At 38.1% G+C, this 20,000-nt stretch overlaps 1 protein-coding gene across 4 annotated transcripts in view; it reads left to right on the forward strand.

Moving 5' to 3' along the window:
- The first annotated feature begins 11,804 nt into the window (after nucleotides 1-11,804).
- Nucleotides 11,805-20,000, forward strand: part of LOC123517135 (E3 ubiquitin-protein ligase SMURF1-like) — a 102,761-nt gene continuing 94,565 nt past the window's right edge. The window contains exon 1 of one of the 4 annotated variants that reach the window (XM_045277077.1): nucleotides 11,805-12,517. In XM_045277077.1, coding sequence (XP_045133012.1) covers nucleotides 12,463-12,517 — 55 coding nt within the window. In that variant the 5' untranslated portion in view covers nucleotides 11,805-12,462. The remainder of the gene's footprint in view (nucleotides 12,518-20,000) is intronic. The other 3 variants (XM_045277072.1, XM_045277073.1, XM_045277075.1) reach the window with 3 other exon arrangements.

Raw genomic sequence — 20,000 nt, forward strand, 5'->3', positions numbered from 1 at the left:
TAAATGTAAAGACCAACCAAGGCTTTTTACAGACATGTGAACAACAACATCAAAAATAGAGAAAGTATTGAAAGTTTAGAAGTAAATGGAGTATGCAGTGAAGATCCCAGGAAATGGCAGAGGCTATGAATGGATGCTTTCGGAAGGTATTCACAAAGGAGACTGCTTTTGACAAACCACTGGTAATGGAACAGAAAGGGATTATGAAGGAGTTTCAAGTAACTGTGGAGGAGATCAAGAACATGATGGGGAGTTTAGAAGTGAGAAAAGCTGTGGGACCTGATGGGGTATCAGGATGGATTTTAAGAGAATGCAGGAGCAATTGGCAGAAAAAGTTTGTGAAGTAATTGATGCCTCATTAAGGGAAGGCGTAGTGCCCCAAGACTGGAAAAGAGCTAACATTGTCCCAATCTATAAATCAGGTAACAAGAGAGACCCATTGAACTATAGACCAGTGTCACTTACAAGTGTGGTAGCTAAGATGTGTGAGAGGGTGGTGAAGACTAGATGGACAGACTTCTTGGAGAAAATGACATACTTTGTGAGTGTCAATTTGGTTTTAGGAAAGGGCGTTCATGCACGACAAACCTGATATGTTACTATTCGAGGGTGATAGATGTAATACAGGAAAGAGATGGTTGGGCTGATGGAATATATCTGGATTTAAAAAAGGCCTTTGATAAGGTACCACACCAGAGACTGATCTGGAAACTTGAAATGGTAGGAGGAGTGCATGGCAGTTTACTAAAATGGATGGAAGACTTTTGGTAGGAAGAGAAATGAGAACAATAATTAAGGACAGACCATCAGAATGGGGATTGGTGGAGAGTGGAGTTCCACAGGGATCAGTGTTGGCACCAGTAATGTTCGCAGTCTACATAAATGACATGGTGGATGGGGTGTCCAGTTATGTGAGCCTATTTGCAGACGATGCAAAATTGTTAAGAAAAGTGAGATGTGACAAAGATTGCGAACTACTCCAGGAAGACTTGGACAGAATATGGAAATGGAGCTGTACATGGCAAATGGAGTTCAACACGACAAAATGCAAGAAAATAGAGTTTGGCAAGAGTGAAAGAAGAATCAGGAGTATGTACAAGATAGGAAATGAAGACATAAAACCAGTCATGAAGAAAAAGACCTTGGGGTGACAATTACCAATGACCTATCGCCAGAGAGACATATAAACAAAATAATTGGAGAAGTATTGAACTTATTGAGGAACATAAGAGTGGCGTTCAGATATCTAGATGAAGAAATGATGAAGAAAATAATTACTGCAATGATAAGACCGAGGCTTGAATATGCAACAATACAGTGGGCTCGAACTTAAAGAAACACATAAGGAAACTAGAGAAAGTACAGAGGGCTGCAACGAAAATGGTGCCTGACTTAAGAGATTTGACTTATGAAGACAGACTGAAAAGAATGCAACTTCCAACCCTGGAAAACAGAAGAGAAAGGGGAGACCTGATAGCAATATACAGAGTGATGATTGGCATGGAAAAATGGATAGGGAAGATCTGTGTATGTGGAATGGAAGAATGTCGAGAGGGCATGGGAAAAACTAAAATGGCCACTTATAGGAGAGATGTGAAAAATATAGCTTCCTCATAGAAGGGTGGAAGCATGGAATAGTTTAGACGTGGAAGTGGTCAACGCAAGGAATATTCATGATTTTAAGAAAAGCTGGACATTAATAGATATGGAGACGGGACAACACGAGCATAGCTCTTTTCCCGTATGTTACAATTAGGTAAATACAATTGGGTAAATACACACACACACACACACACACACACATATATATATATATATATATATATATATATATATATATATATATATATATATATATATATATATATATATATATATATATATATATATATATATATATATATATATATATATATATATATATATATATATATATATATATATATATATATATATATATATATATATATATATATATATATATATATATATATATATATATATATATATATATATATATATATATATATATATATATATATATATATATATATATATATATGTGTGTGTGTGTGTGTGTGTGTGTGTGTGTGTGTGTGTGTGTGTGTGTGTTCATATATATATATATATATATATATATATATATATATATATATATATATATATATATATATATATATATATATATATATATATATATATATATATATATATATATATATATATATATATATATATATATATATATATATATATATATATATATATATATATATATATATATATATATATATATATATATATATATATATATATATATATATATATATATATATATATATATATATATATATATATATATATATATATATATATATATATATATATATATATATATATATATATATATATATATATATATATATATATATATATATATATATATATATATATATATATATATATATATATATATATATATATATATATATATATATATATATATATATATATATATATATATATATATATATATATATATATATATATATATATATATATATATATATATATATATATATATATATATATATATGTGTGTGTGTGTGTGTGTGTGTGTGTGTGTGTGTGTGTGTGTGTGTGTGTGTGTGTATGATGGCTGATGACTAATATCCCTTCTGAAAGGTCAGCCAGCATCTTATTCAAATTTTTTTCATGTTAAAAAGATAAAGATGATGAAGTATCTGGATCTGATCAGAATGCAAGAATTTGTGGCAGCATGATAAGATGGGTCATATTAAGGAAGCATGCCACTTGAAGTGCTACAGAGCAGCAGAGGCCATTAGAGATTATGATAGTGTTTTGTAGCTTCAACTATCAACTGGGGGTTTGTCTTGCTTTCAAAATTTTATGGTTATTCTTTTATGTATTTTATTTTTATTTATCTATTTACCTATTCATTTACTTATTTTATCTATCTATCTATTTATCTATCTATCTATCTATCTATCTATCTATCTATCTATCTATCTATCTATCTATCTATCTATCTATCTATCTATCTATCTATCTATCTATCTATCTATATATATATATATATATATATATATATATATATATATATATATATATATATATATATATATATATATATATATATATAATTTGTTTATTTATTTATTAATCTATTTATCCTATTTTGCACTTGATCCTCCATTTGACATACTTTCTTTTAATAAACATTGGATGACTCAGACAAATTCTGATATCTTAATGTCTGAAATATGGTGCTGTGAATGACCGTCCGTTGTTTAAAATTTCTGCACTGAACTGAGTGACTACTAATTGGGAGCTGATTATTGGTGCATTGTGGCCTGGGTGGCATATTGCTTGTCTTAATGTACATACACCTTGAATTGGCTGGTCCAAGCTTATGCCTTGAATAATGTCAAATGGATGTGGTTAGGAAAGGAGAGGGGAAGTATTGGTATAGTGAAATCCTTGTCTTCATTTTGGGACCTCCCTCTCTTATCCTTTTCTGTTCGGGCATGGTGGGAGCAGTTAAAAAATGGATTATTACATGCTAGGTAATTACAAGATTTGGTGAATCATAACCAGTCTGGTTCTGTTGCACTGCCTTTCTGTCATTTCACCATCAGTCCTACTGGCTACCCCTGCCATGATGTCATCTATGAGGAGGGTATAGTGTGATCACTTTATGAAAAATAAGAACTGCACCCTTTTGATATATCACTGACACACTTTGTTGCAGTGTTTATCTTGCATTAAGTTAGGATCACTGGTGATAGGAAGAGTGGAGAAGAGGTGTAATTACTATGACTCTTGAATTTTGTAAGGAGGAATAAGTAAGGGATGATGCTGGGAAATAGCAATTCTTTTCCTACATGGCCTCCTCTGCAATGCTGCTTCTGCCTTTTTCCAAGGGCTGATGAAGCAAATCTAATTGATATTATGCAATTACATCAACAATGAAAATCATTATTTTTAAGAAGGAAGTGTTCCCAGAGATCAACAATGGTATATCAAACAGTTTCATCATAGGCAGGTTGTTCTTCCTATAAGACATTGATTAAATTGAATACATTTTTTACCATTATAGTACATATTGTATTGAAAGAAGAAAGCACAAGGATTTAGACCTCAAGAACCATAAACCCAAAAAAAACAGGAGCATTCTATGATATAGAAGATTTCCATTTTCAATGACAACTAAATCTATACTGCTTTAATTATTATGTTCCTATTTGTTTTTACATTTTGTAGGTACCAAAAAAAAAATTGGGATTGAATAAAGGCAGTAATTTTCTTTCATGTATTGTTGTACTGTGTGGCAGTCAACTCTAGGTAGTGTCACTTCATCTGTAGTATTGTGTTGTTCAGAACAATCTGTGATGACATTCAGTCCATTACCTCAATTTTCCTGGTTCCACCATCTCTAAATTCTATAACTCAAGATCCTGATGTGAAAGGTACCTGCCAGACTCTAAATACTGCATGTGTGGGTTAGGCAGGATTGATGATAGAGAAGCCATTCTGTTGTTTTAGCTGATATTACATGCTACCCAGCCTCAACCCAACCCAGGAACTTCTCTGCATGAAGGTCAAATGAACAAATTAACCCCTTTGGAGGATCAAGTTTATATCAGTATCTCTCTCTCTCTCTCTCTCTCTCTCTCTCTCTCTCTCTCTCTCTCTCTCTCTCTCTCTCTCTCTCTCTCTCTCTCTCTCTCTCTCTCTCTCTCTCTCTCTCTCTCTCTCTCTCTCTCTCTCTCTCTCTCTCTCTCTCTCTCTCTCTCTCTCTCTCTCTCTCTCACACACACACACACACACACACACACACACACACACACACACACACCGGTGTGTGTGTGTGCCTGGTCTCAGACCTATCCCAAGATCGGAAATAATGAGCTCTGAGCTCTCTCTAACGCCTGGCTGTCTCTCTCAGAAACTGCAGCAGATCAAACAGTGAAGTGAACACACACACACACACACACACACACACACACACACATGAGTATGAGGCCCTTTGTTGTATATGAAAGTGAAATTAATTAAAATAAAGGTTGTATTTTAAAAGCAAAGTTGTAGTAACTTTTGAATGTTATATATCAGTTGCCATTTGACATTATTAGTTATTTATGTTTTACTCTATAAGTAAATACATGTATGTAATTCACAATTTTAACATGATAATTTATAGCTGAAGAGGTTTTGGGAGATAAATGAATGTATTTCTTTCATATTTTCAAAGAACACTGGATTAGACTGCCTCTCTTATAAAAAATAATACTTAAATTATTTTGACACATTCCATTTACTTGGTCTCAAAATGGAGCTGATGGCATTGTAACCTTAATTTCATAGAATTTGATTATGAAATAACTCAGAAAGATATTTATGTATTTGTGTATTGTAATGATTTTTCTTTTGTTAGATTTCAATGGCTAACATAGTTTGTGTTTCAGTATGTCATGCTCAAAGTTGTAAAGAGTATTTCTTGAAGGCAACAAAATTTGTGCCTTTTCTTCTATGTGACCAAACACTTCATATAGAAAGACACTTTCTTTCATTATAATTTCCTTCTTCAAATGAAGGACTTCCCTTACTAATGTCACTTATAATTATATAACAAAAAGGTAATGCCATCTTTCCTTTCATTGTAGTTGTACATGTGAAATTTTTCCTCATTCAGCATTTCAGTTTGTCATTTACCAGTGTTAGTAATTTGTCTTTTTGACAGCTTACCACCACACTCTTGCTTGCAGCTTTGATTATGGCTACCCAAGGTTACTTGGTTTTAAATAAGATGTTACCAAGCCTCATAATGACAGTCCCTAAAGGGTCCTGGTTTGTCACTTGCATTGCTAGTTTTGTGTGATCTCTCTGGGCACAACTTGTGAGTGTTTGAAGGAACATGCCAGACAAGGACACATGTAACTCTTCATTGGCTGTTGTGATCCATATAGTATTGAAGATGGCTGATACTTGTCCAGCTGAGGATTAAACAAGAGCTCATTGTTTCCTCAGACATTATAATGATGCAAGGATGTGAAAACTGATAAGATAACTTTTCATTCAGCTTTGTGTCTATATCAGTATGCAAACAAGGGCCTCATAATAATGTATGTACATACAGTTAACTCTTGATATAACAAAATATTACAGGTCCATTTAGTGACCCTCCATTCCTTGAAAGGACTTTGAGTTTATTACATACAGGTTTCTTCAATATGGTTAAAAGGTTTGATAATTTTGATGTTTACTGTATTACTGTGATTTTTCTTTTGTATATTTGTGATTATTTGGTCTATGGAATCATAATTAACTAATTTGATTTGAATAAGTAGTGTACCTGTTAGTTTAATGTTTTAATCTGCTTTTTATATCTTTGATATGTATAGATTTTTAACTTGTAATATTTTATCTTGAAGAAATGTTAAGGCATATGGTTTCACCATTATTTAAAGGGAAAGTTTTTTGGGCATTGCAATGCCTTTGACTCTGCTTTTCATATATTTTTATACAAATGTATTTTTAGGAATATTTTTTTCAATTATCAGAATAAATATTTGCCGAATAGATATTGAAAGAAATTAAGTAGGTAATAGTATTTATTTGAATATTGCATGAAAAATTGAGTATGAAATAGTTTAAGGAAGGAAATGTATGGGGAGGTTGTAAGATTAATAATGAAAGGATTGTTGTAATGATTCATGTTGCTTACATTTAGATGGTAGACGACCGGTGAGCTACTTTAAGGTGCAGAGAATCTGGTAGTTCCTGCTTTCATATAAAAGTGTGTGGGACTCATCTAGGATGTATAAAGAATTAACTGTATGCCTACTGCCATGTTCAAATATAGACTGCTATAGTTCATACTTCATTTTGTTAGGAGAAATAAATTGAAGACTCCATGTTATCACATCAAATGAAAATATGGATGTGCTACAGATAAAGTAATATGATTTACAGTACACCTTTTTAAAATGTGTGTGTGTGTGTGTGTGTGTGTGTGTGTGTGTGTGTGTGTGTGTGTGTGTGTGTGTGTGTGTGTGTGTGTGTGTGTGTGTGTGTGTGTGTGTGTGTGTGTGTGTGTGTGTGTGTGTGTGTGTGTGTGTTATTCACCACAGTCGTCTACTGGTTATCCAGCCAACCTTTCCCCTCCGGAAAGAGCTCAGAGCTTGTAGTGACCGATCTTTGGGTAGGACTGAGACCACATCACACACAACACAAAGGGAAAGTGAGGCCACAACCCCTTGAGTTACATCCCGTACCTATTTACTACTAGGTGAACAGGGGCTACACATTAAGAGGCTTGCCCACTTGCCTCACCGCTTCCTGGGACTCGAATGCGAGCCCTCTCGATTGTGAGTCGAGCGTGTTAACCACTACACTATGCGGTGTGTGTGTGTGTGTGTGTGTGTGTGTGTGTGTGTGTGTGTGTGTGTGTGTGTGTGTGTGTGTGTGTGTGTATTTACCTAGTTGTATTGTACAGGGTTCGAGCGGGGCTCATAGTGTCTCCATATCTCCATTTATCTAGTTTTTCTTTATAGTTATGCACACTATGTGCTGTAACAGTTCCATTATCCAGTGTATTCCATTTTACCACTGTTCTGTGTGAAAACTGTATTTTCCAATATCCTTCACACACTGCCTTATCCTGATCTTCTTTTCATGTCCTCTTGTCCTTCCATCTTCTTCCGTCAACAGCACCAAGTCTTCCTTGTCTATTTTTTCAATATCATTTACTATCTTACATTGTTATTAGGTCCCCCCATTCTCTTCTATCTTGTAAGGTTGGCAGTCCCATTTCTTTCAGTCGTTCTTCATATGTGAGGTCCTTTAATTCCAGCACCATCTTTGTAACAATCTTCTGTATCCTTTCCAATTTTCTTATATCTTTATAGAGCTCAGAGACCATGCTACTGTTGTGTGTGTGTGTGTGTGTGTGTGTGTGTGTGTGTGTGTGTGTGTGTGTGTGTAATTCACTGTTTGATCTGCTGCAGTCTCTGACGAGACAGCCAGACATTACCCTGCGGAACGAGCACAGAGCTCATTGTTTCTGATCTTCGGATAAGTCTGAGACCAGGCACACACCACACACCGGGACAACAAGGTCACAACTCCTCGATTTACATCCCGTACCTACTCATTGCTAGGTGAACAGGGGCTACACGTGAAAGGAGACACACTCAAATATCTCCACCCTGCCGGGGAATCGAACCCCGGTCATCTGGCTTGTGAAGCCAGCGCTCTAACCACTGAGCTACCAGGCCGTGTGTGTGTGTGTGTGTGTGTGTGTGTAATTCACCACGGTCGTCTGCTGGTCACCCAGCCAGTCTTTCCCATTATGAAGCGAGCTCAGAATTCATAGACCGATCTTCGGGTAGGACTGAGACCACAACACACTCCACACACCGGGAAAGCGAGGCCACAACCCCTTGAGTTACATCCCGTACCTATTTACTGCTGGGTGAACAAGGGCTACACATTAAGAGGCTTGCTCATTTGCCTCGCTGCTTTCCGGGACTCGAACCTGGACCCTCTCGATTGTCAGTCGAGCGTGCTAACCACTACACTACGCGTGTGTGTGTGTGTGTGTATTTCTCTACAGTAATATGAGTTTACTTCTTCACAGTAGTGGCCATAAATATGTATATGTATGAAGAATTAATTCTTTTATAGACATCATTAATGGCCTACCTCATTATCATAAAGATGTATATTTTTGATCAATCAAATACTGTATTGAATTGGGAAACAGCTTTACCTAAGTATTATAAACTTTGTAGATGCTATTGCCTTTGTCTAAGTACCATTATTGTGTCATTCCAGAAAGAGAGTTAAGAAATCAGATATATATATATATATATATATATATATATATATATATATATATATATATATATATATATATATATATATATATATATATATATAGTATATATTAGTATGTAAATAGTAAGCTTTGCATTACATAAATTTTCAGTTGTATTTTTAAGACAATGTTTGCCAAAACTTCTTAGAAGATTGTAATTTTTTGTACTTGTTGTGTAGATGCATATTTGTTTGGAGAAATAGTAATGAGTGAGTTTAGCATTTGCAAGTTGCTAATGTATTGTTAAATTAAGTCTTTTTTTTGTGTTGATTGTGAAAAGCTCCTAACAGCTTTAGAGTTGTATTTATGTACAAAAAATGTTTCAGTTTTAGATTTTTGAAGAATCCATACAGTATCAGTCTTTTCCTTGGGGTATTTGTTTAAAGATGCATAATATATTGTATTAACTTATTTAAGGTTATTCAACATAGTTTGATTTATTCAGCAGTCTTTAACCGCTCATTTCAGATATGTTGTCTTAATCTCAAAAACTATGGAGTCAGAAAAGTCATATGGCTGCTCTTGATGTTACTTTTTTTGGGGGTCACTGGCTTAAACATCTTCATGTTCCAAAGATGTGAAAATTATATTCTTTGGTATTTGGACATAACTACATCAAAGTTTGATTTGATAGTTTACTGTAATGATTTCAACATGCTCTGCCTTGTTGTATTTAATGTTTTAGTGTCATGGTAACCCTCCTCCAAAAATTTGTTCACTAACGTAGTACTTGTTCAAATAATGGATAGTATTTTGATGTTAATTTTGATAGAAATAATGAGGGTCCAAAATTATGGAAAAAAAGAATATATATATATATATATATATATATATATATATATATATATATATATATATATATATATATATATATATATATACACACACACACAGTGTGTGTGTGTGTGTGTGTGTGTGTGTGTGTGTGTGTGTGTGTGTGTGTGTGTGTTGTCTCACAGGCATACTTGAGCATGTACAGCATAATCAAACTGTTTTCCTTTTTTCTGAAATCTTTTGTGCTGAACCAATGTATTTTACTATTGTTTTGAATAATTGGTGGAGGTATGAATGCAATTGTCATCATTACATATAAAGTTTTGTAAGTGAAGCTAGAGGATAGCCAGCATGCCTAGCTAGGTTATGCTTAGAACAGGAACATTTGCTGTGACCTTCTCTTGACCCTCCAGATAGTATAGCCTTCTTCTTTTAAGATTTGATATCTGTGCAAAGGGGAATATCATAGTTTTTACATTAGATAAATCTGCTAATTATTGCTTTATGCCATACATTTGCTTCCTTCTGTTTTCAGAAGGCAATCAAGTTGCAGATTGGGTGAAAATATTTAATGTAAATCTGAGATATTAATGTGTTGTTTCATCACTACTTTAGCATGGCCAAAGACTGTAGTGCTCCATGGTTGATGAGCAGATATTCTGCCAATATTTTAGTGCATTAGCTATGGCAATGATGATTTTATTTTTCTTGATACATTGTAATTATGCAGCAATGTCAAAATTTAGAAACAATACTAGTTTTTGTCAGTCTGGCTCTTATTTTTGTCTTACTTATAGTCCATATCCTTTTTTGATACACACACACACACACACACACACACACACACACACACACACACACACACACACACACACACACACACACACACACACACACACACACACACACACACACGGCCCGGTAGCTCAGTGGTTAGAGCGCTGGCTTCACAAGCCAGATGACCGGGTTCGATTCCCCGGCCGGGTGGAGATATTTGGGTGTGTCTCCTTTCACGTGTAGCCCCTGTTCACCTAGCAGTGAGTAGGTACGGGATGTAAATCGAGGAGTTGTGACCTTGTTGTCCCGGTGTGTGGTGTGTGCCTGATCTCAGGCCTATCCCAAGATCGGAAATAATGAGCTCTGAGCTCGTTCTGTAGGGTAACGTCTGGCTGTCTCATCAGAGACTGCAGCAGATCAAACAGTGAATTACACACACACACACACACACACACACACACACACACACACACACACACACACACACACACACACACACACACACACAGCAATAATATGTAAAGAAAGTGATGAACGAACTTTTTTTAAACTAATATTTTCATTTTCCATGAAAGATCCCCCCTCTCCTTTCAAGATTTGTGATGTCAGACACCAGTTACAAAATAGATCAACATGTAGAAGATTGTGCCTTGACCAGCTTAGTGAAATACTCGTACATTTGTGATCAGTAACAACAGATGTATACATTAATATGTTTATGTAAAGTTATGAGGAATATCTTTTCCATGTGATTTCAATATTGTCAGTAAATCAGTTGATATGATCTAGTTGATCAGTTATACAATATATGTTCACTTATACATCAATAAATCTCAAGACTTACATGAAATAAAATGCATATGCTTGTAAATAAAGCTATTGGAATCTTGACTTATGAAAAAAAAAAAAAAAAAATCAATGGAGTTATGTACCCCTGAAACTTGTGTTCTATTGGCTGATGGAGAGTGTTAAACCCGTTTTCATGAATTAAGGTATTTCTATACCATATAGAAATAAGAATATGGGGGTTTTGAACTTCGCGCTGGACTAATAAGTTTATCCATTTCGATGTCAGCTAATGTAACTCAGCAGGTCGTATAGATATACACAAATGTCAGTTAACTCTCTCTTCCGATTAAAATGCAAAAATCTAAAAAAAAAAAAAAAAAAAAATTGAGACAACTTAATGAAGTATTAAGATCAAGAATTTGAGCTTAGACCGAGACCCTGACTAAGAACATTAAGTATTTTCTTTTCTTTCTTTCTTTCTTTTTCTGTTCACCCTCCTCTCTCCTCTCCATCTTATTTTCTCTCCTTTTTGCTAAATACTGCCCATTTGTATAAACTTTACATCGTAGAGGTCTGAGACATGAAACTCGTTTCATGGACTGTAGGTAGCTCAATAACAAACACCAAAAAGATTTGTTACCTGCAGAACAAGAGTAAGACGATTGATCATTGATATGTTACACTGATATCAAATTACTGTATGGTGATACCCAAAGGAAACAGAAATAAGATGAATTTTGGTAGTCATGAACAATCTTGCTTCACAAAGGTTTGCTATAAGAGCACAAAATCAAAACAGTTGTGCATGGCCTCATGATAATTCGTGCGGCAGTTTGATTATATGATAACGAGAAGGAATTGACCAGCAGTTTGTTTATTTACTAACGCTTTAAAGCTCCCCGAGATTTAATCTGATGCCAACACAATACAACCTTAAAACACAGTCTTCAGTTATTAGCATAACACCTTAGGAACTGAAGGTACTTATAGGCATACATGTTAACACTAGAAAAAACAAAGTGCACGATAATCTATTATATTGTGGTAGGGAAATAAGCTAGCCATGAATACAGAATAACTGGTGGTGTTGGCAAGCATGGCGGGGGGAGCGGGCAAGTGTTGTGTCCCGAGTCCCGCGGTGTGGTGGTCAGTGTGTGAGAGGACGTGTGAGGGGGAGGTCAATGGAGGTGATGGTGGCATTGTAGTGGTTTATTCGTAAAATGGCTAACCCGGCGCCCCACAGAAGGACTGGAGCAATGAAAATTCGTCTCACAAGTAAGTACAAGGCAGGGAGAGGGTGAAGCATCTCTGGCGGCCCCAGAAAGCAGGCGTGTGGGGGGAGAGGTTCCTGGGGTGTGTTGGCGGGGCGGTCAGCGGCGGTGTTGCCCCAAAATGGCTGGACACACACTTGCCTTGCCCCGCTACCCTTTCCCTTAAACGATAAAAACTCCATCACTAAGGAGCTAATAAGAAAATGGGTGGTAGGTGGTTGGTAGCGGCGGCAGGAGATGGTTAAGAGAGGCAGAGGAAGTAAGGGAGGCAGGGCTGACACTTCCCTTTCCTTCCTCTCCAACCAGGGCAGAGTAACATGGGCTTGGGCAAAGTTGGAGGTGGAGAATTGCTCATAGACACTTTGGAATGTGTGAGTGAGTGAGTGAGCGAGCGAACGAGTGGCAGGGAGGCATGGCAGAAGTTATTTTGTGTTGTGGTACTGCAGTGGTGGTGGTGGTTGGGACGAGAATAGTGACAACGTATCCATATAAGAGCAGGACCCACACGCGGTGAACTTGTGGCGGAACACTAACATGAAGGGTTCATAAAAAAAAAAGTAAGGAAGGTGCATTTTGTGTAGGGACGAGTGGTGATGTTTGGTGTTTATGTTGTTGCTATTATTGTATGGCTGAGAACGAGTGGTGGTGAGATTAGTGGTCAGAGTGAGAATTCTTTGCAAGCCCGGAAGCTTTAAGATTTTCTTTTAACGTTTTTGTTTGTATATACGTGTACTAAGTGTGTTTATTTTGATATCATGTATAAGGTGGCGTGAACATTCATTCTGGTGAGGTGGTTATGTTGTAAAATCTTTAACCCCTTCAGTACCATGACACGTTTTCATATTTATTCCGCTTACTATTTGGTGATTCTATACAGCCTCAGATACTTATGTTGGGATTAGAATAGACTCGGGCATTAGTCTTCGGACCTCCATAGAACCTTCCTAATGTCAATAAAACTGTCCAATCATACTCGAAACTCATGGTAATAAATGTGTTCCAGTACTGAAGGAGTTAAAAAAAATCCTGGAATCTTTTTGTTTTCTTTATATACTCTCTAGTATTTTATGAGGGGGTCTGGCCAAGGGTTAGGAAAAAAAGAGAGAGAGAGAGATTCAGTGTAGGTACCAGACCCTAAGGAGCAAATAGAAAAAGATTATATGTAAAAGAAAAAAAATCTACCTGGATCTGTTGTTTCCAGCGTACACTGAACATCAATACAGTTTTATTACACCACGGCGTGATGCGTTTCCATATCCATTCTGTTTACTACATATTTGGTGATTTTATAAAGCTTCAGAAACTTGTGTGGTAGATTAAAATAGTGAAGACTGTAGCCATTAATTTTCTGACCTCCATAGACTCTTCTGAATGTCAATGAAATAATCTAATCACACCCAAAACTCAAGGCAAAAATGCATCCCAGTACTGAATGGGTTAAGGCTAGAATAGGTTGGGTTGGCAAAAAGAGAGAGCTGTAGAGGTTGTTATAAAGAAGAACCATTGTTTCCTAATATACATGCAGTCTGTTATTGTATCCAGAGGAAATCTTTGGGAGAATCTGCTGAATCTTGTTATGTCTGTGTATGGTATGAGTGTTCAAGCTAAAGGGAATCTAGGAAAAGAATGCGACTTGAACTCAATTAAGAGGGAGCTGTCAAGTTTTGAGACATTTATCACGTTCTTTTGACTAACTGTCTCAGACGTGCTCAGGGACTGGCATCTAAGTGGCTGTTTTTGTTTAGTCTTTTTTTGTATCCTTTGGCTGGATTTTCTCTTACATAAAAATAATGATAACAATTTCTAAATTATAGAAAACACAACTTAAAAATAAGAAATAAAAATGAAGCTATAATTGTTTTGGTCTCAGCAATGATTCTTGACTAAAGTAAGCTGTCTGTTATCTCTCTTATTCATAGCTCAAGCCATCCTAATGCCACAAGTATTTACTGACTGGTATTTTTAGTCTAGTTACTGTAGTTATGCATTTGTTCTGGTTTTAATTCATAAGTTACTTTGTTAATCGCGTCACATCCTCTATAATGTGATACATATTCTTGAATCGAAACAAGTAATAAAAAATTTTTGTTGATGCATTTTGTTGAGTCACTTGCTTTGTAATTATGCAAATGTACAGATGAGAATTCTTTTGCCTGTTCTGGAGGCTCGCTAAGACTTTCTTTTCTTCCCTTAGGAATTTTTTCTGTTGGAACTTAGGTATAGGGTTATGGTTTTATCACAACCTGCAGTAGATTGAAGGCTTGGTGTAAGTTCGGTGTAGAGAATGACCACAACCTGCAAAAGATTGAAGGATTAGTTTAAGTTAGGTCTAATGAAGGAGCAAAACCTACAACACAATGAAAGATTAGGCTAAGTTAGGTCAAGAGAATGGCCACAACCTGCAATAGATTGAAGGATTACACTAAGTTAGGTATAGAGAATGGCCACAACCTGCAATAGATTGAAGGATTACACTAAGTTAGGTATAGAGAATGGCCACAACCTGCAATACAAAGAAGGATTAGTCTATGTTAGGTCAATTATTAGTCTAAGTTAGCTTTAGAGAATGGCCACAGCCTGCAATGGACTGAAAATTAATCTAAGTAAGGTGTAGAAAATGGCCACAACTTGCAATACAGTAAAGGATTAGTCAGTTAGGTGTAGAGAATGGCCACAACCTGCAATAAAATGAAGGATTAATCTAAGGCCCCTATTCAGAAACGCTTTGCTCTCTCACCACGACTATTTTCCAAGGCCACAGAGATGATTAGCAGGGTTTTCAAGAGTGTTTCTCCTGTAAGTAATGTAGAAATCTTGTCAATCTGCCTCTAGAACCGTAAAAAAAAAAAAAAAGCCTTGAGAAACTTGTATAAATTTTGATAAACCCTTTTGAAATAGTGGTGAAGCACAGAAGTGTTTGAGAATACGAGCCTAAGTCAGGTGTAGAGAATGGCCACAACCTTCAGTAGAATGAAAGAGTAATCTAAATCAAGGCTTGCGAAGGAGCAAAACCCGCATTACAATGAGTAGTTACAACGAGTGGTGTGTTCCTTTTACCATTACGTGTGATTGAGCTTAAATGTTTAACCCCTTCAGTAGCATGACAGGTTTTCATATTAATTCTGCTTACTATTTGGTGGTTTTACACAGCTTCAGAAACTCAAGTGGGGTATTGAAATAGTAAAGACTGTGACTATTAATCTTTTTATCTCCATAGACCCTTCCTAATGTAAATAAAATCGTCTAATCTCACTCAAAACTCGAGGTAAAAATGCGTCCTACTACTGAAGGGGTTAAACTGTGATTCTTAGCCAGACAAAACTGTGCCGAGTGAACTTTGAAACTTTACTCATTCGCTGTTTCTGCATTTTCTTCCACCAGTGGCTGAAATCTTTGAAGGGCGAAGGTTTCAAGACACTCCTCATTATTTGGTGTATTCCATTTGGCTGTCCGCTTTAAGAACTGGCATCTTTAGTAGGCCTCTCTCTCTCTCTCTCTCTCTCTCTCTCTCTCTCTCTCTCTCTCTCTCTCTCTCTCTCTCTCTCTCTCTCTCTCTCTCTCTCTCTCTCTCTCTCTCTCTCTCTCTCTCTCTCTCTCTCTCTCTCTCTCTCTCATATTAAAAGTAGATACAAAAACAGTAGTTAGTAGTTACGGGACATACACTGAACCTCAACAGACAGAATGAAAGAAAGAGAGAAAAAATAATCACGATCATTTTATTTCATTCGAAGGCAACACTAAAATACAAACCAAATAAACCTGTACAAAGACAATGACATGAGTAAGAATTCAGACTAGGTGTATGCACTACTTGTGGGATGACAAAAACAACACCAATAACAACATCAACAAGAAGGAGCGATCGATAATACAATGTACTAATAGATGAAATGTAACAGACACGCAGACCGTATATGATTTTGTAAACTTAGCGTGAATCACCACAGGACTGAGCACGTCTTGACCTTCATCCTTGCAGTGCAGATACGTGTGTGTGTGTGGGGGCTTGACGACCTTTACCAGACACCAGGAAAGTAGGCCCCATTATCTATATTTCCACGTTAAAGACAGGCTAGACAGCGCTCACCAAGTTTCATAGGATAGCATAGGCACTGATCCTTCACCCACGTCTTGTAAGTTGATTCCTAGTATTATTCTGTAGTTTTTGTAGAGACTGGATGGAGATTAAGTGGTGCAGACGTTAGGTGAAGTGTTCGTGTTTTGGTGGTGGTGGTGGTGGTGGTGGTGGTGGTAGTGATAGTGGTAGTGGTAGTGGTAGTGGTAGTGGTATAGTAAACGCCTCCAGCACCAAATAGCAGAGATGAGATGACTCCTGCCTCCTAAAGTTCACCTTGAGGCAACAGCAGCAGCAACAACATCCACTAGTCGGGCAAGGTTCCTCTGCTCCCAAAATGGTCTTTGTGTGTGTGTGTGTGTGTGTGTGTGACCGACCCCTGCCTGCTCTCATCCATCCGGTTCAACTGAGGTTTAATGTTCCCTTGAAGCAGCGACCTCTGTTTGGCCTTTGTTTCTCCTCACTTCAGGTTTTTCATCACACACACACACACACACACACACACACACACACACACACACACACACACAGTTAGTACGTAAACAGTCACGTGTCATCAAAAGGAGTGAGTGTGCAGGTTTAATGAATGTAACTGCCCTCTCTCTCCCTCACTCTCTCTCTCTCTCTCTCTCTCTCTCTCTCTCCTCTCTCTCCTCCTCTCCCTCCCTCCCTCCCTCTTTTCCCTCCCTCTCCACGCACTTGTGTTGAACTTTCACTGTTGATATTCTTTAGTGGTGGTGGTGGTGGTGGTGGTGGTGGATGAGTCGTATATTAGGAGGAAGGGAAGGAAATACCCACATCAGAGTCTTGTCGAGTACTATAATTACAAATCTTATCACTACGCTGGAAATTCTCCTCGCCTGTGTCTTTCTCTGTATACTGGGACTGCTGTGTGTTTGTAGGTCCGAGGGCATCTTGCAACTTTACTTACATTCCTGAGTGTGGTTAATTACATTCCAGTGCTCTGCTTATGGGGTTAGCTATCACGTGGAGTAAGGGCTGTTTGTAGAGAAGGCCATGACATGTTCGGAGCGTGTCTTGTCTTGCTGGCTGGGTGGTGATGGCGTGTATTATGGGGTAAAGAAATGTAGCTAACTTGTGAGGGCGAGGCGTAGCGCAAGGGAAAGAAAAGAAGGTAGATTGTGAGGGGTGTATGAGTTCAGATGAAGCGCAAAGAAAGAGAGAGAGAGAGAGAGAGAGAGAGAGAGAGAGAGAGAGAGAGAGAGAGATGCATGGTCTGATGTGCAGGGGAAAGAAAAGGAGGTAGATTGTGAAGGGTGTTTGTGAGTTGGGATGAGATGCAAGGGAGAAAAAAAACGAAGGTAAATATAAAGATAAAATGCATGGGAGAGAGAGAGAGAGAGAGAGAGAGAGAGAGAGAGAGAGAGAGAGAGAGAGAGAGAGAGAGAGAGACGAGTGTAGGTTTTGAGTGCTTGTAGGGGAGAAAAACGAAGCGAAAGTAACGAAACAAAAATATGAGGAACGAGGGTAGATTGTAACGATGATGCGTGAATTGGAATGAAGTGCATGAGAGAGAGAGAGAGAGAGAGAGAGAGAGAGAGAGAGAGAGAGTGCTAATAATGACTGTTGTAGGGGAGACAGACAAAAGTAACTATAATAAAGAAAGATACAGTGTGATACGGGACTCCCTCACCCTCCCTTACCTGGCGATTATGCGGGCGAGGCGTGGCACTGCACCCTGGCACCTTGATGTCTTTGAGGCGGGTAGGGTGGGGTGCCAAGGCTGCCCGCTATCTCAGGGATGGCGATCATACCATCCACTCTACGCTAGGGCCTCCTCTCCTCATCTCACCTCACCTCATGTCCGTATTCAGAAACGATTTGCTCTCTCATCTCGACTATTTTCCAAGGCCACAGAGATGATTAGCTGGGTTTTCAAGAGGGTTTCTACAGTTACTAATGTAGAAATCTTGTCAGTCTTCCTCTAGAACCGTAAAAAAAAAAAAATCTCGTGTAGATTTAGGTGAAGCCTTTTGAAATAGTGGAGGTGAAGCACGGAAGCGTTTTAGAATACAAGCCAGTGTCCCGCCCCGCGCCCCATGTTAACAGTATAGGAAGACTTGTCATTCCTTCCCTCACCTCACCTCACCTCCTTTTACCCCTTCGTCAGTCACCGTCCCCCTTCTCTTCCTTCCTCTATTGTTCTATATTGTTCCCCCCGATAAGGAATGTTTTGCTGGGTTGTGTGTGTGTGTGTGTGTGTTCTCTATATATTAATTTTTGATCGAGTTTTTCTTTCTTTCACATAAGTTTTTTTTGCATAAGGTTAGACAGCATTTGACGATCTCTCTCTCTCTCTCTCTCTCTCTCTCTCTCTCTCTCTCTCTCTCTCTCTCTCTCTCTCTCTCTCTCTCTCTCTCTCTTCCATACCCTCAGACCAAGAAACCAACATAGTAATGCAGATGTGTGTGTGTGTGTGTGTGTGTGTGTGTGTGTGTGTGTGTGTGTGTGTGTGTGTGTGTGTGTGGGTGGGTGGGTGGGTGGGTATGGGTGTGCATATATCTATCCCATTCCACTGTGTTTCGGACCAGGCATCTCCAGGGGCGCCACACACTAACATAGGGAGGAGCTGGAGAGGGGGCCAGTGAGCGAGGGTAGGCAATGGCGTGGAGAGTTGCCGTGCGTGTGGTGCTTTGGCCTTTCATGCTGGCTAGGAGGGCACCGTGGGCCAGGTGACATTTGCGGAGCGGTGGGCGGTGAGTGCCAGGCCGGGAGAGGTAGAGGGAGGGAGGCAGGGAGGCGGAAGTGCCAATGTGCTCCTCCACCCTACTGCCTCAGAGAGAGAGAGAGAGAGAGAGAGAGAAGGAGGGGGGGGGGACAGTTCTATTATGCGAGGGGTCTAAAATTAAGTGAAGTGGTTCATGAATAGATAGATAGTTAGATAAATAGATAGATAGATTGAGAGAGAGAGAGAGAGAGAGAGAGAGAGAGAGAGAGAGAGAGAGAGAGAGAGAGAGAGAGAACAATCCTATTATGCAATGAAACTAAAATGAATTGGTTGGTTGAGAGAGAGAGAGAGAGAGAGAGAGAGAGAGAGAGAGAGAGAGAGAGAGAGAGAGAGAGAGAGAGAGAGAGTAATCCTTTCCTCCTCCCACCTCATACTCCCATGGGCCAGTGACCTTCGCCCCCCATTGACTTATTCATAACCTTCACAGTGTACACGAGGCCCTGCCAGTCAGCCCAGAGAGAGAGAGAGAGAGAGAGAGAGAGAGAGAGAGAGAGACTTTCCTTAAAGCTATCCCTTTGTCATCAAGGTCTTGTGTATCTAGTCACTTCCTCTCTCTCTCTCTCTCTCTCTCTCTCTCTCTCTCTCTCTCTCTCTCTCTCTCTCTCTCTCTCTCTCTCTGAGCCACACCTCCATTACTTTCAAAACGCACTCATTGAAACTGCA

The sequence above is a fragment of the Portunus trituberculatus genome, chromosome 41 (genome assembly GCF_017591435.1).
Source record: "Portunus trituberculatus isolate SZX2019 chromosome 41, ASM1759143v1, whole genome shotgun sequence".
NCBI classification, from domain to species: Eukaryota; Metazoa; Arthropoda; class Malacostraca; order Decapoda; family Portunidae; genus Portunus; species Portunus trituberculatus.